At 32.3% G+C, this 13,750-nt stretch overlaps 1 protein-coding gene, 1 long non-coding RNA gene and 1 pseudogene across 2 annotated transcripts; 2 read left to right on the forward strand and 1 right to left on the reverse strand.

The window, feature by feature from the left end:
• Positions 1–601: 601 nt before the first annotated feature.
• LOC139782430 (serine/threonine-protein phosphatase 6 catalytic subunit-like) lies at positions 602–2,195 on the forward strand (annotated as a pseudogene).
• LOC139782431 (trafficking protein particle complex subunit 10-like) lies at positions 2,191–4,722 on the forward strand (the record flags this gene model as incomplete). The annotated part of the gene is made up of 4 exons (XM_071721466.1): positions 2,191–2,806; positions 2,871–3,334; positions 3,529–3,847; positions 4,026–4,722. Coding segments are annotated over 4 exons (1,530 nt in total), but the record flags the coding sequence as incomplete, so codon positions are not given.
• A 4,868-nt stretch (positions 4,723–9,590) lies between these two features.
• On the reverse strand, positions 9,591–12,471 carry LOC139782438 (uncharacterized). Its single transcript, XR_011720881.1, has 2 exons — positions 12,090–12,471; positions 9,591–10,357 (listed from the first exon to the last, which is right to left on the reverse strand). It is a non-coding gene; the product is annotated as an uncharacterized lncRNA (long non-coding RNA).
• Positions 12,472–13,750: the final 1,279 nt, after the last annotated feature.

Below are 13,750 nucleotides of genomic sequence, written 5' to 3' on the forward strand. Positions count from 1 at the left end.
AAAAAATCTCCCCCGGAAAAAAACTCCCCCGGAAAAAATCTCCCCCGGAAATAATCTCCCCCCGATAAAATATCCCCCGGAAAAAATCCAGCACTACTGTATTTCAAATTGAGACGGCATTTTGAAGGGCCGTTACACTAGACTGTGCGACTTTATTTGGTGCTTGTATATGTTATTATTGCGGAAATATTGCGACGCAAAGTCCAAATGTGAAAATTTATTTTTAAGATACTACTTCTACTTCTACGTCGACCGTCTCTCATGCCATGCCATCATTTCATTGGCTGGAGTCGCGTCCTTTTCACTTTTTCGACACCAGGGCGGTGCTAGTATCGCCAGTTTCGATATGCACATATGTATACGTGTGTGTATGTGTACTGCGCGAGTGCAGATAGTGCGTTTAGCGCGCTGTCACACATCAGTTAACCTATCTCGAGAGATACGGTAATACGCGCGGAGCGAGAGGTAGCCTGTTCACACGAGGCGTTTCTGCCGCGCGATTGCGGCCGTGCGTTAGCGTTTGCACGAGCCGCACGCTGTCGCGAGGTAAGGTGCGACAACGCGCGTACGTGAAACGGTAGTAACACCGTAATCGTGCCGGCGATATACTGAATTTGAATTGCTTCGTGCTTATCTGGAGATTTCGTATCCCTACATCGTGTTACCACCGCTGCCGGAAAAGGTTCTCTACGCTTGGCAGAAAGTGACGACTGACAAGTTCGATCCCGACTTCGTTGATCGCAGAAGAGCTGGACTCGAGGTACGTTTCCGATTTGCAATTATAACAGTATCGTGCGATGAATGTTGTACTAACCTCAAAGTCGGAGCATCCTTGCTCACCGCTACGGGATCGACGTAAAGTTTTTTTTAATCTTCCGAATTAGCGTCGCAACAATATTAGTCTTCCATTATCTATTGCCTCACAACTTTTCGATTTTAATATTCTGTAGCTGTATAGTTATTTGTACACAATCGTGATATTAATATACATCAGATTGTTCATGTTTTTGTGCTGTTACAGTTCTATGATTTAGAGGAACTGTTTCGTAACGGTGGCCCCGTGCCAGATACAAATTACATATTCCTGGGAGATTTTGTCGACCGGGGCTACTATAGCTTAGAAACGTTTACTCGTCTGCTCACACTTAAAGCTAAATGGTCCGACAGGATAACGTTACTACGCGGTAATCACGAAACTAGACAAATCACGCACGTTTATTTGGATTTTACGGTAAGTGCGCAACGATACTTTCTTTTCTGGGCTTTTTTTACATTTGTGTATAATAAAGCTTTGATTTCATTGGTCTCTTCATTTTCTGTTCTAGATGAATGCCAAAACAAGTACGGCAATGCTAATGCGTGGAAGTACTGTTGTAGGGTATAACTCCACTTTTGATTACGCTCGAATAAAATTCTGTTTTAGTTAATTGATGAACAGGTTCTTTGTGTACACGGTGGATTGTCTCCAGCTATTAGAACACTAGATCAAATTAGAACGATTGAAAGAAATCAAGAGATTCCACACAAAGGTATTAATTGTATAAAGTGATATGTTATTGCAAAAGTTACATAATAATTAAAAGTTACATGACTGGATATTTACTGTTATTGTACAATAATAATAAACTATCGTTGCTTAATTGCCATATTACAGGTGCTTTCTGTGATTTGGTCTGGTCCGATCCAGAAGATGTAGAAACATGGACAGTAAGTCCGCGTGGTGCAGGCTGGCTGTTTGGCAGTAAAGTGACTTACATGTTCATGGAAGTGAATGATCTTAAACTCATCTGTAGGGCGCACCAATTAGTTCAGGAAGGTATGTCTTTGCTCAAATATTTCTGTCGCAGATTTTTTTAAATATCTCGGAAGTATGTATTGATGACGCATATTTTTATCATGCAGGTTATAGGTACATGTTTAATGACAAACTCGTCACAGTGTGGTCGGTCCCAAATTATTGTTATCGATGTGGTAACATAGCTAGTATCATGCAGTTCACGACAGTGGATCAGAGATCACCAGTGCTGTTCCAGGCAGTGCCTGATTCCGAGAGAGTAATCCCACCTCTAATGCCCACTCCGTACTTTTTGTGATCTATCTTAGTGGCTCATCTGTACGGATGCGGAAGAGAAATGTCTGTGTCTAGACTCTACGGAATCACATGATTTGATTGGCCGGATTATATATTGACGGCAGGGAGCTGATACTGATTTGGATTACAAGGAAGATAGGAGTCTTGGTGCTGCTAGTGTTATTAATAAAAATATGAAACCGCTCGTGAGACGTTCAGACAGTGCAAAGCATAGAAAACCTTCAATCAATACAAAGGGTGATTTTAGCAAAGCGCTCTCCTGTGATGAATTCGTTATAAAACCCGGTATAAATACATTTGTCTTAACAAGGCGAGTAAATCAACCGGGTTTATACAAAGTTAGCCAATTATCACTGGTGATAGAAGAAAAATTAGAGTTTTTATCGCCCGTACTGAATCCACGATTATGTTACGAAGTAGCAAAGACGCAGCCAACGATATCCGTAAATTGTGGCAGAGATTTACTGGCAGGTCTTATTCAAGATATTGAATTAGTTATTTCGAGCGGAAGTACAAAGATAACCGAAGAAATGAAATTAAAATTACGCACATCACGCGGATTGACAGTGCAATCACAAAGTGTTGAAAAAGTAATGGTGAAGGAGTTAGAGACACCATTGCCAACGTGCGAACCATTTCAAACTATTAGAGTGCAGTTAAAGATCTTAGCTGAATTACCACCAAAGAAGGATGCTTCATCTATGGAACATAAAGTATTTAACACTTGTAATTTTATTCTATTTCTCGCACAATGAATATTATAACTTAACTTTTTTTTTTAGTATACAATGTCCATGGGGTTTGGAAGAAAGCATATCGTTGCATTTTGGTCCACCATTGATGTCAAGTATGAAACTTCATACAGCAAAACAAAGAAAATTCATTCAAATTGTCGTGACTGGCTTGACAAGTCAACTTCTACAATTAACTGAACCTGAATTAATGACAATTTCGTCAATAGACGTTAACTTTAAAAGTTTAAATTCTGTCGCGGGTCAAAAATTAGTGATAGGCAATGGAATGAACGTTTCTTTTATGTGGGAATTTGAGATCTCATCAAAAGATGAGAAATCCACGATACCAATAAAGACTGACTTTCGTGTAAAATATATATCAGTCAATGATACTGAAGAATTAAATAATACACATGTTGACGATGATCCACTACATATACATAATCTTGAGAGAATTGAGAAAGCATGTAGTGTTTACAGATGCAACTTTGATATTACAGATTATGTGGTAAGAACAACTATTCATTATTAATTGATATATATATATATATATATATATATATATGTATAAAATTATATGTTATATATCTATCTAAATATTTTATTTACTTTAAATGAGAAGTTGTGGATTAATGATGATGTAATAATGTAGGATCACTATGTACACTTGTAAAAATTGCATTACATTACGATGCTTTCCAGACTTTATTCACAGTATCCTCGAAAGTTGAAGCAAGTGGTGGTGGAGGAGAGTTTTGTCGTGCTGGTAGTATGTGCCACTTGTGTCTTACAGTGATGCGCATGCCTAGTCTTAGTCCAAATCCTCCTCCACAGTTAATGTATGAGGTTCTGGCGGACCAAACTATGTGGGCGGTGTGTGGTCGGACAGCAGGCATTGTATCGTTAGAAATAGTAGAGAAACAAAGCGTCACATTAGATGTGATGCCTCTGACAAGTGGTTATTTGCCTCTCCCTGTTGTTAGATTATCTCGATACATACCCGCAACAGAATCGAAAAATGGTAAGTTTAAGTATTTTACATTATATGTCTACATATGTGTACGTTTTATTTGATTTATGAACAAATTCATGAAATTTTTATTGTAGATATTTGCTATAATTTTTGAAAGAAAAAGATATTACGTTTGCCTCTGAGTTGTATAAATTTCTGTAACTGTTTTATTTGTTTCCATTTTAAGATATCGTCCGTAATAAAAATGATTTAGGATCTGGTCCTCGATTAGAGCCATTTAGTCCGGGACAAGTGTATAATGCCAGTAAAGCACAACAGGTGCATGTTCTGCCAGCAGCTCCATCAGAATCGAATTAAAGATGTATAAATTGTTGTTGAAGACATGTACATGTTCTTTGATTTCGTGTAACAGGTCATAAACATCTTTAGGAAGAACTTTAGGAAATAATCGCAAGTTGTTTTTTTGTATCAAAACGAACAATTATGTAAATATCGCATTTTAAATTCATATAATAGATAAGGATTATGTTATATCATATAAATTAATATTTTGAAATAAGCAAATCGGCATTGGATATAATAGTTTAATATTTACTTTTATTTCTATCTGACAAAATATAAATGTTCGATGATACATAAATTACATTGTTTACGTGATATAAGAGTACATAATATAATGGAAGTATATATATAATATAATGGATCTATCTATACTGTCTGCCTCTGCCTCTGCCTCGTCTAATGCCCCAATGATAGTATGGTGATGAAAGTCTGTACAGAAAGGCCATAAATCTTTCTTCTTGCCGCCGTATCCCCGTGGCTCTGCCTCTTGGTCTTTGAACTGTAAAATAATATGTATATTGTATAAGAAATTTTATGAATTAAATACATATAATATGAATTAAATTTATATATAACGAGAAGATATTTATTAATTTCGATAAACATATTACCTTGTCTATTATCTTCGGTATAAATTACGGTACTGCACAACTTGTATCAGTTGTATTGTGGAGTCCACTCTTATAATGTGGCATACTTTTGAATTGATAGTATAATTACTGTCATTAATAACAATTCTTTCCACTGAAATATTATTTATGGTAATAGGAGAGAATAAATTATATATAAATAACCAGTACGTTATAGTGAGCTATGTTCTCTTCTAGCTATATTAATTTTTGCCATCATATTGTGACAGCAGGCCATGCACCATTTCTGCTGTGTTTCTGCTGTTATTAGCTCATATGGCTCATGTCCAATTCTTGCTACATTTTTACTATCACATTGTGACTGCATGTTGTGCACGATTTCTGCCGCGTTTCTGCGATTACATTGTGGGCAGCAGATCGTGCTGCTAGAAAATAAGCTTAATGAGGACGCAGGGGACAGGAATCTGCTCGATGGTCATGCTCGGATCTGCTGGCATACTGTCGGCATTCTGCTAGCATTTGGCTATTAGGGAATAGTGTAATAGTAATAGCATAATGTTAAAGCTAAATGGCGCGCGCGAAGCGCGCGCGTCTGTAATGTCTAGTGTCATATATTGAGAGACCGACGTATCTTACGAAGAAGTATCTTAATAAATAAAATTTTTACATTTGTTTGGACTTTACGTCGTAATATCTTCGCTTATTAATTTACCTACTAGATCGATCGATAACAATGCGAGCGCGATATCGAAACTGGCGATACTATAGTATCGCCAATGTCGAAAAAGTGAAAGTTACATTTCTCTGATATATATATATATATTGAGATATATTGAGAGACGTCGACGTTAGTAGAAATATCTTAATATAAAATTTTCGCATTTCGACTTTGCGTCGCAATATCTCCGCTCGTAGGACACGTAGCGGAAAAATAAAAACACGTTGGCCTTTGGCCAACTCGAACGTGCGTATCCCATACGTATAAAAGTAAAGTACCAGTTCAAATACAGATAGCGAATTGGTTTCAGTCATAAAATGTTCCATAATTTATGTGCTTTTAAAATATGCACAATGAGATTTCCGTGCTTATTCCCTTTCGCCGACCTGAACGTGAATACCCCATACGTACAAGAGTAAAGAACCAGTTTAAATACAGATAGCGAATTGATTTTAGTTTTAAAATGTTTCACATATTATATGCTTTTAAATTATGCATAATGAGATTTCTGTGCTCATCCCTTTCAGCCGATCCAAATGTAAGCACCCTATACATACAAGAGTAAAGTACTAATTCAAATATAGATAGCAAATTGGTTTTAGTCTTAAAATGTTCCACAATTTATATGCTTTTAAAATATGCACAATGAAATTTCTGTGCTCATCCCCTTCAGCCGACCTAAACGTAAGCACCCTATACATATAAGAGTAAAGTATCAGTTCAAATACAGATAGCGAATTGGTTTTAGTCTTAAAATGTTCCATAATTTATATGCTTTTAAAATATGCACAATGAGATTTCTGTGCTCATCCCCTTCAGCCAACTCAAACGTAAGCACCCTATACATACAAGAGTAAAGTATCAATTCAAATACAAATAGCAAATTGGTTTTAGTCTTAAAATGTTCCACAATTTATATGCTTTTAAAATATGCACAATGAGATTTCTGTGCTCATCCCCTTCAGCCGACTCAAACGTAAGCACCCTATACATACAAGAGTAAAGTATCAATTCAAATACAAATAGCAAATTGGTTTTAGTTTTAAAATGTTTCACAATTTATATGCTTTTAAAATATGCACAATGAGATTTCCGTGCTTATTCCCTTTTGTCGACCTGAACGTGAATACCCCATACGTACAAGAGTAAAGTACCAGTTCAAATATAGATAGCGAATTGATTTTAGTCTTAAAATGTTCCACAATTTTTATGCTTTTAAAATATGCACAATGAGATTTCTGTGCTCATCCCCTTCAGCCGACTCAAACGTAAGCACCCTATACATACAAGAGTAAAGTATCAATTCAAATACAAATAGCAAATTGGTTTTAGTTTTAAAATGTTTCACAAATTATATGCTTTTAAAATATGCACAATGAGATTTCCGTGCTTATTCCCTTTTGTCGACCTGAACGTGAATACCCTATACGTACAAGAGTAAAGTACCAGTTCAAATATAGATAGCGAATTGATTTTAGTCTTAAAATGTTCCACAATTTATATGCTTTTAAAATATGCACAATGAGATTTCTGTGCTCATCCCCTTCAGCCGACCCAAACGTAAGCACCCTATACATACAAGAGTAAAGTACCAATTCAAATACAGATAGCAAATTGGTTTTAGTCTTAAAATGTTCCACAATTTATATGCTTTTAAAATATGCACAATGAGATTTCCATGCTTATTCTCTTTCGCCGAGCTGAACGTGAGTACTCCATACGTACAAGAGTAAAGTACCAGTTCAAATACAGACAGCGAATTGGTTTTTGTCTTAAAATGTTCCATAATTTATGTGTTTTTAAAAACACTACAAAAAAGCGTGATATTCGTACAAAATTACCTTTTTCAAAAAAATGCGCCAAGTACACGCATAGTAGTATATATGTATTATGTTGTTACCTCGAAAAAAACAAAGTGGTAGTATTATACCTCGAAATAACATCCTGTACATACTGTTTATAAAATGCGTAATACTACAAAAAGGCGTGATATCTATACAAAATTACCTTTTTTAAAAATGCATATTTACCCTATTATATATAAATAAAGCAAATTATAATTTTGAAAGAAAAAATTTAATAAATATTTTTAACTGTAGAAACGTAAAAAATACGTTTCTTAAATCATGATTTAAATCATATTTTAAACACATTTTTGTTCAAACGTTTCTTAATGGTTCTTTACGGTTATGAAACTAACTATATATACGTTCAAAAAACGTATAACTAATATTATGTGCTACCTGGGTTTTTTACGAGCAGAATCAATCACTATTTGTACTTGTGTTTGGGAATAATTTGTACTGTAAAAATATAAAGTTTTATTAGTAGAATCAATCACTACTTGTACACTCGGGATAATTTGTGAAAATATAAAGTTTTAGATTTTGTATCCTTACCGTTCGTTCGGAAACTACCCTCGATTTTCTCTACTTTAAAGTATTTAAAAAAATTTGAAGATTTTAAAAGTAGGGGAGACCGGGGTTAACTCGACACTATTTTTTCAAAGGTAATTTTTAATATTTAATTAAAATTTTTAGGCAAATTTAATGGTATATATTTAAAGAGTGTTCCTTCAGGTACAAAATTGATTCAGAAAGTTTTGCTGTACGTCGCTCTGTTTTGCCGCCAGGAAAGGAAAAATGACGCAAAGACAAATTTTCGAATTGAAAAATGCCGGGGCAAACTCGACACCCCGCCGGGGCAAATTCAACACTTTGTCTGATCGACACAATTTGATTTGGAACTTATTTTTTACTGTCTGAAAATAAAAATACATTGTTTATTGTGTATTTAAAAAGTACAAAAATTCGGAATAAAGTAGCTAGAACAATCATTTGAAATCATGAGAACAAAAATTGTTGAACTTTCAATTATCTTCATCTAAACTCATGTCTGAAAAACAATTAATGCAGGTAAACTCACGATCGGACGTACGCATACATTTGTCATGATGAGCCATACGGCTGCATGACAAGCATCGTTTGTTACTGGGAGCCGATGAAACGGCGTGGTATTGACTTTGCCTCGGACGTCGTTTTTTACTTTTGTCACTTCAAAAATATGAAAATTTTGAAAATATCTAAAAACGATTATCGGATTCATATAGAGCATCAAATTTTCCATGAAAATCACTTACATATAGGTTTGCAAGATTAAAGCTTGATGAAAGAGTAGAAATTTTCGAGAGATCAGAAAAATTACTTTTCACCATCAAAAATGCTTATGTCGCGCTAAAAATTACACCATAACTCAGAATGTCATCAAATCCTGTTGATAATACTAGCACATAAAGACGCATTTACAGTAGGAAAGGCAAGTTTTTACGATAGATTTAAATTAGCAAAAAGTCTAGTGTCAAGTTTGCCTCAATGTCGACTTAGCCCCGGTCTTCCCTACATAATTTTAGAGTTATTTTAACCGACCCAGCAACTAATTCCTTTAATATATTTTACTTCTGTCATGATGCTAATACCCCCATTCTTTATTCATTTGGTTGATATTCGTAGTCGGATCTCATTTTTATGATCGTCTTAAGTACAATCTTAAGATAAGTCAATCACAAAGCATTTTAAGACATTACTTAAGATGGTCTTGAAATAAGATTTGACTATAAATAACGGGCTATTAAATTAAATTGTATTATGTAAATATATATTTTCTTTTACAGGTCTTCTGGGAAAAAAAAAAATATATATATATATATATAATCCGGCTGCTCTTTGGCGCTATATAACGGCTGCCACAAGCGCTGGCAAACATTGGCTGCTATTAGCGCTAAATTTTGGCTGTTTACGGCTATAGTTTTAAAAAAGCTGCATTAGCAGTCATAGAAAAACATCTTATTTTTAACAACTAACATGTCTGTACACACAAAAAAATACATTACTTTAATGCCTACAGACAGAAATATAATTGTCCAGGGCCAATGGCTGATGGACATACATGTGGATCATTTCCATCGACTTTTACAAAATTGTTCCGATTATAGACCGGTAGAAACACGGCAATTGCCTGATACGATTCAATCTGTATCACAAGATAAAAAACACATTCAAATATTGTATAGTAGTTCGTCACATTGGGTGTGTAGTTATTATGATTGGAAAAAGTTGGTAAGAAATAATTTATACAAGCAACATAATATAGATGCATATTTTACATAAAAGCAATGTCTGACAATGTTTATATATATATTAACAACTTCAGACACATTTCTTTATAAGGTGTAATTTTTTTCTGTTAAGATTAAGATGCGTAATACTACAAAAAGGCGTGATATCCGTACAAAATTACCTTTTTCAAAAAAAGGTAAAAAAAAGGCGCCAAGTACACGCATAGTAGTATATATGTATTATGTTGTTACCTCGAAAAAAACAAAGTGGTAGTATTATACCTCGAAATAACACCCTGTACATACTGTTTATAAAATGCGTAATACTACAAAAAGGCGTGATATCCGTACAAAATTACCTTTTTTAAAAAAAAGGTAAAAAAAGGCGCCAAGTACACGCATAGTAGTGTATATGTTGTTACCTCGAAAAAAAAACAGTGGTAATATTATACCTCAAAAAAATCTAAGTAACAAGTGGTAGACCTAATCTTTGTATCTCGAAAAATCTCGAAAAAACCTAAGCAGTAGTATCTTTACCTAAAAAAAAACCGAAGTAACAAGTGGTAGACGTAATCTTTGTATCTCGAAAAATCTTGAAAAAACCTAAGCAGTAGTATTTTTATTTAAAAAAAATTATAACTCAAGTGATACACACCTTATTAAAGATGAGTCGCGCTTCAAGTGATCTATTACAATTACAAAAAAGAAATGATATCTCTTTTTAAATTACAGCGCCAATTACAGAGAGAATATACATTGAGAATCTTTGTATTTCGAAAAATCTCGAAAAAAACCTAAGCAGTAGTATTTTTATTTCCAAACATGTTGTTACCTAGAAAAAAACAGTGGTAATATTATACCTCAAAAAAATCTAATTATATATATACCTTAACAAAATTATTATTATATCACGAAATTGCGTTACCAAACTCAATCCAAGTGATATATATTTCAAAAAATTATCTCACAAAATTGTCTCACAAAAATTGTCTCACAAAATTGTCTGATAAAAATTGTCTCACAAAATTGTCTCACAAAAATTGTCTCACAAAATTGTCTCACAAAAATTGTCTCACAAAATTATTAAATTACAAAATTGTTACTTTATTCAATCCAAGTGATATCTACCTCGAAAAAACCTAAATAACAAGTGGTATCTATTTAAAAAAAAAATATGTGAAATCTTTTAATACTGCGCCAATTACAAAGAGAGAATATATATATTATATATATACCTTAACAAAATTATTATTATATCACGAAATTGCGTTACCAAACTCAATCCAAGTGATATATATATTTCAAAAAAATATATGAAATCTTTCTTTAAATTACGCCAACTACAAAGAGAATATATATATTGCTTTGAAAAATAATTGTAGTGCAACTACTCTTAAAAAATAAAACAAAATTGTGTTACCTAACTCAACCCAAGTGGTATGTATCTTTGTATTCCTGAGGATCTTTCTATCAACCCAATGTGGTAGTAGTTTTAATTCTCCTTGATAAAATTATAATATTACAAAGAATCATTTAATCATTTTAATCACAAAGAATTAAAGAGGTAACATTATAAAATAAAAATATTTAATTAAAATAAAATAAATAAATTTTTCTTGTAAAAAACTTGGCGCTGCTTTTTAATAAAGTCTATCCAGACAAACTTGCATAGGTGCATAAGCATATGCATAAAGAGATGGATTGGTCTATTTCCTTTTGCACATATATCTGAACCAATCAATTTCTTACGCTTATGTTTATGCGCGATGCAAATTTGTCTGGATAGACTTTAAAAAAGCAGCGCCAAGTTTTTTACAAGAAAAATTTATTTATTTTATTTTAATTAAATATTTTTATTTTATAATGTTACCTCTTTAATTCTTTGTGATTAAAATGATTAAATGATTCTTTGTAATATTATAATTTTATCAAGGAGAATTAAAACTACTACCACTTGGGTTGATAGAAAGATCCTCAGGAATACAAAGATACATACCACTTGGGTTGAGTTAGGTAACACAATTTTGTTTTATTTTTTAAGAGTAGTTGCACTACAATTATTTTTCAAAGCAATATATATATTCTCTTTGTAGTTGGCGTAATTTAAAGAAAGATTTCATATATTTTTTTGAAATATATATATCACTTGGATTGAGTTTGGTAACGCAATTTCGTGATATAATAATAATTTTGTTAAGGTATATATATAATATATATATTCTCTCTTTGTAATTGGCGCAGTATTAAAAGATTTCACATATTTTTTTTTTAAATAGATACCACTTGTTATTTAGGTTTTTTCGAGGTAGATATCACTTGGATTGAATAAAGTAACAATTTTGTAATTTAATAATTTTGTGAGACAATTTTTGTGAGACAATTTTGTGAGACAATTTTTGCGTTTGGTAACGCAATTTCGTGATATAATAATAATTTTGTTAAGGTATATATATAATTAGATTTTTTTGAGGTATAATATTACCACTGTTTTTTTCTAGGTAACAACATGTTTGGAAATAAAAATACTACTGCTTAGGTTTTTTTCGAGATTTTTCGAAATACAAAGATTCTCAATGTATATTCTCTCTGTAATTGGCGCTGTAATTTAAAAAGAGATATCATTTCTTTTTTGTAATTGTAATAGATCACTTGAAGCGCGACTCATCTTTAATAAGGTGTGTATCACTTGAGTTATAATTTTTTTTAAATATAAATACTACTGCTTAGGTTTTTTCAAGATTTTTCGAGATACAAAGATTACGTCTACCACTTGTTACTTCGGTTTTTTTTAGGTAAAGATACTACTGCTTAGGTTTTTTCGAGATTTTTCGAGATACAAAGATTAGGTCTACCACTTGTTACTTAGATTTTTTTGATATTTATAGACTAGATAAAAAAAATATTTATACATATTTTTTTTAATTATAATAACATTATTATTATAAATATTTACTCTACATGTTATTTGCTTCATTATTTAGATTCTCTCAATATTTTATCACATTTGTGTATTGTTTTTTATCGCAAAGATGTACATTATATATTTTATACATTATATCTTTTATATATATATATATATATATATATATATATGTATATATATATATATATATATATATATATATATATATATAGTATATATATATATGTATAAGTACATATATTAGTTTTTATATTAATCGATGTTCATATAATTTTATGTTTTTTTTCTTATTTTCTGACTTATATTTTGTATTGTCCATAAAGTATACTATGTGATTAGCTAATTGTTTACATCATTTTTATTAAATTTATATTTTAAATGTAATGTTTAGTGTATATGTATATATATAATATATATATAATATATATAATAAGTTAGAAAAAAGAAGAAATAATAAAAAGCAGATAAAGTAATATAAAAGATCAGTAGTATGTGATCTGTTCTTTTAGCTTCTGCACCATTTATCTTTCCTCTCTCTCTCTCTCTCCTCGTTAGAGAGAAAAAGAGGTAAGATAAACGGTGCAAGAGGTTCAGCTAAAAAGAGCAAATCTTTGATTGGTTACTTACTTAGCTCGCGCATGTGCAGTTGAATTTCGTACACGCTGACATCAAAGGTGCCGACAGGGAGTTGCGCTACTGTATATACTGTGGTTCTGCTGAACATGGCCATTGAAAAAACATTTATACGTGTGTTCCGTTTTGAAGAACTTCCTGAACTGGTGCACATCAGTAATGCAATTAAGTTAGAGTGAGACAAGTATATTTTGTTTCACTTTAACTTATTGCACGAATGTGCAGTTCAGGAATTTCTTCGAAAAAAAATGTCATAGATGGTATATGCATAAAGCTTCTAGAACATTCTGACGCATGTCTCAAAGACGTAATAAACACGTACAAAAGACGTGATAAGTATGAATTTTAAATGTCTTTATCTAAAATGTCTTTATCATTAAAACAAAACGTTTTTATAATAGTTTTTTAAACGTTATTTTATCGGAAAAGAAACGTTCCATCGAACGTTTTTCGAATGGACATTTTTACTCATGAGAAACGTTTCTAGAAATCGGTTATAAAACGTTTCGGAAAAACGCTTATAAAACATTTTTGAAACGTGTATGTGCTGGGTAGTGAAAGAAAATAAAAAAATATTTATTAGAAACATCGTATTATATTTGTTTAATAATGCAACTATGTTGCATTATTA

This window comes from Temnothorax nylanderi, unplaced genomic scaffold, assembly GCF_030848795.1.
Source record: "Temnothorax nylanderi isolate EJ_2023f unplaced genomic scaffold, tnyl_v1.0 TNYL_tig0412_pilon, whole genome shotgun sequence".
Taxonomy (NCBI): Eukaryota; Metazoa; Arthropoda; class Insecta; order Hymenoptera; family Formicidae; genus Temnothorax; species Temnothorax nylanderi.